The sequence below is a fragment of the Protobothrops mucrosquamatus genome, unplaced genomic scaffold (genome assembly GCF_001527695.2).
Source record: "Protobothrops mucrosquamatus isolate PMUCROS unplaced genomic scaffold, P.Mucros_1.0 scaffold11894, whole genome shotgun sequence".
NCBI lineage: Eukaryota > Metazoa > Chordata > Lepidosauria > Squamata > Viperidae > Protobothrops > Protobothrops mucrosquamatus.
In genome coordinates this window covers 1-2,206 of record NW_015397672.1, presented here as the reverse complement: position 1 = coordinate 2,206, position 2,206 = coordinate 1, and the positions used below count along the sequence as shown (strand labels likewise).

The window sequence follows — 2,206 nt, the reverse complement described above, 5'->3', positions numbered from 1 at the left end:
CCAAGGAGCCCCCAAAGCATGCGCCCCTCAAGTCCAAGGAGCCCCCAAAGCATGCGCCCCTCAGGCCCCCGTCATCTGCCCAGGCCGGCGAGGAGCCGTGAGGCGGCAAGGGCCCCCCTGGCATCTCCCAGAGGTGCCCTCTTGCGGCCTCATTGCCTTGGACGTGTCGCTTCTGCCACCAGGTGAAACCCAAGCTGGAGGCGGCGACGAACCGGACGTTTGCCAAATACGAGGCCATTTTGTACCGTCAGCAGGTGATGGCCGGGATGAACTACTTTGTCAAGGTCAGTGGCTGAACCCCTGGATCCACCACCACCCCAGTCCCAAGCAGGGGAGGGGGGAATCCAGCCTCTTAAGGACCATCCAGGAGTTTTTTTTGGCATCTGCTTCTCTCTCCCTCCTTCACAACGTCTGCGGTCGAGAGATGCTTCACCACACCAGTGGTTGACGGGGCCCCTGCCTACCCGGTTTAGTTTTAATTTCTGCTCCTCTTCCCTAAATTCTGAGGCAGGACCCATTCTGCCACCCCGCCCCACTGGGTCACTCGGGGATTCAGTGCCACCTCAGCCACTCAGACAGCCGCAGCCGTGGGCTCTTCCGGACTGTCCTGGAGGGCCTCCTGGACCTGCCGGAGGGGGAGACCTTCCTCCAGGCCATCCTCTCCTCCCAGCAGCCCCCCCCCTCATTTGCAAAAGCCTCTGGCTTGGAAGGAACACCTGAAGAGGTGTGAGGAGGAGGAGGAGGAGGAGGAGGGTCTTCTGGTTTGGGTTTTAGCCAAACGGGCAAGTGTGAGCCCCCTGACCCAACTCTACCAGCTGGGCTAGGAAAGGCCTTTTCTGGACCTCGGGCGCCAATGAGATCTTCAGCCAGCATTAAAAAGGATGGGAGGGGTCTTCCCCCTTAGGGGGCATCTGGCTGCAGAAGATGCCCTGACCTCTGGCGGCTCAGTAGGAGCCAGAATTCGTTTTTGAACTCTCACAAGAAGTAGCCGTAGACGCCCCGTTGGGGATGTGGCTGCTGGACCCCGATGCCTGATGCCCAGGTCCCTCTGCTCCCCCCTCACAGATGCAATGCGGCGACAAAGAGAAAGACTACATCCATCTGAGGATCTTCGAGGCCCTGCCAGTCCATGGCGGACAGGTTAAGCTCTCCAGCTTCCAGGTGGACAAGACCAAGGATGACCCCATCTTCTAGACGCAGCCTAGAAGTCTCTTCTCCCAGCCGTGTAAGCTTCCGAGCATAATAAATGCATCTCTCCTAAAATGTCCTTGGATTTTTGATACAAACTCAGCTGGCCGGTATTTACAGTTAGTCCTCAAGTTACAGCAGTTCATTAGTGATCATCTGAAGTTACAACAGCACTGAAAAAAGTGACTCACGACCGGTTTCCACACTCGCGGCCGTTGCAGCCTCCCCAGGGTCACGTGAACAAAATTTGGATGCTTAACAACTGACTCGTATTTATGACGGTCACAGCGTCCTGGGGGAAGGGGGAGTATCACGTGACCCCCTTTTGAGACCTTCCGACAAGCAAAGCCAATGGGGGGAGCCAGATTCACTTAACGACCGTGTTGCTAACTTAACAACCGCAGTGATTCACTTAACGTCCGTGGCAGGAAAGGTCGTCAAAAGGGGCAACATTCGCTTAACAACTGTCTCAACGACAGAAATTTTGGGCTCAGTTGTGGTTGTAAGTCGAGGAGTGCCTGTTCTTAGAAACTCTCTCCAACCACTGCAAAAACACTGGGGGGGGGAAGGCTGGGGGGGCAGGTCAGTGACCCAGAGACCACTGAGGACCCTCCTCCTCCTGGCCCTTCTCTGAAGTGGGAGCTCCGGAGACCCACCTCAGGGGCGGAAGAGGGCAGACAGCCCCTTCTCTGCCCAGGGAAGCCCCCACGGAGCCCGAGGGCCCAGGCCAGGCCACCCTGAAGGGTTAAGCCGGCTCTATCCAGGTTTCCAAAGCTGAATTTGGCTTGCCGACATGCTCACCTCACTCTGACACGGGATCAGGCGGATGCAGGCAGAAAATGGAACTTAGATACGGGAAAGAGGGAAATTGTGGTTTGCAAGTCACGTTCAGGAACAATGAATCCTCATGTATGAAAGCGACAAGCTGCTGATTAAGAAGTAAAAAATGCTACCAGGGGGTTCAATAACCCTTTATAATAGGGGTGGGGAACTAGGGCTCCTTTGTGACGTGGGGACT

The 2,206-nt window shown here is 56.2% G+C and overlaps 1 protein-coding gene across 1 annotated transcript; it reads left to right on the top strand.

Annotated features, from left to right (window-relative positions):
* Positions 1-182: 182 nt before the first annotated feature.
* Positions 183-1,263, top strand: LOC107301360 (leukocyte cysteine proteinase inhibitor 1-like; the record flags this gene model as incomplete). Its single annotated transcript, XM_029287112.1, has 2 exons — positions 183-284; positions 1,066-1,263. Coding segments are annotated over 2 exons (231 nt in total), but the record flags the coding sequence as incomplete, so codon positions are not given.
* Positions 1,264-2,206: the final 943 nt, after the last annotated feature.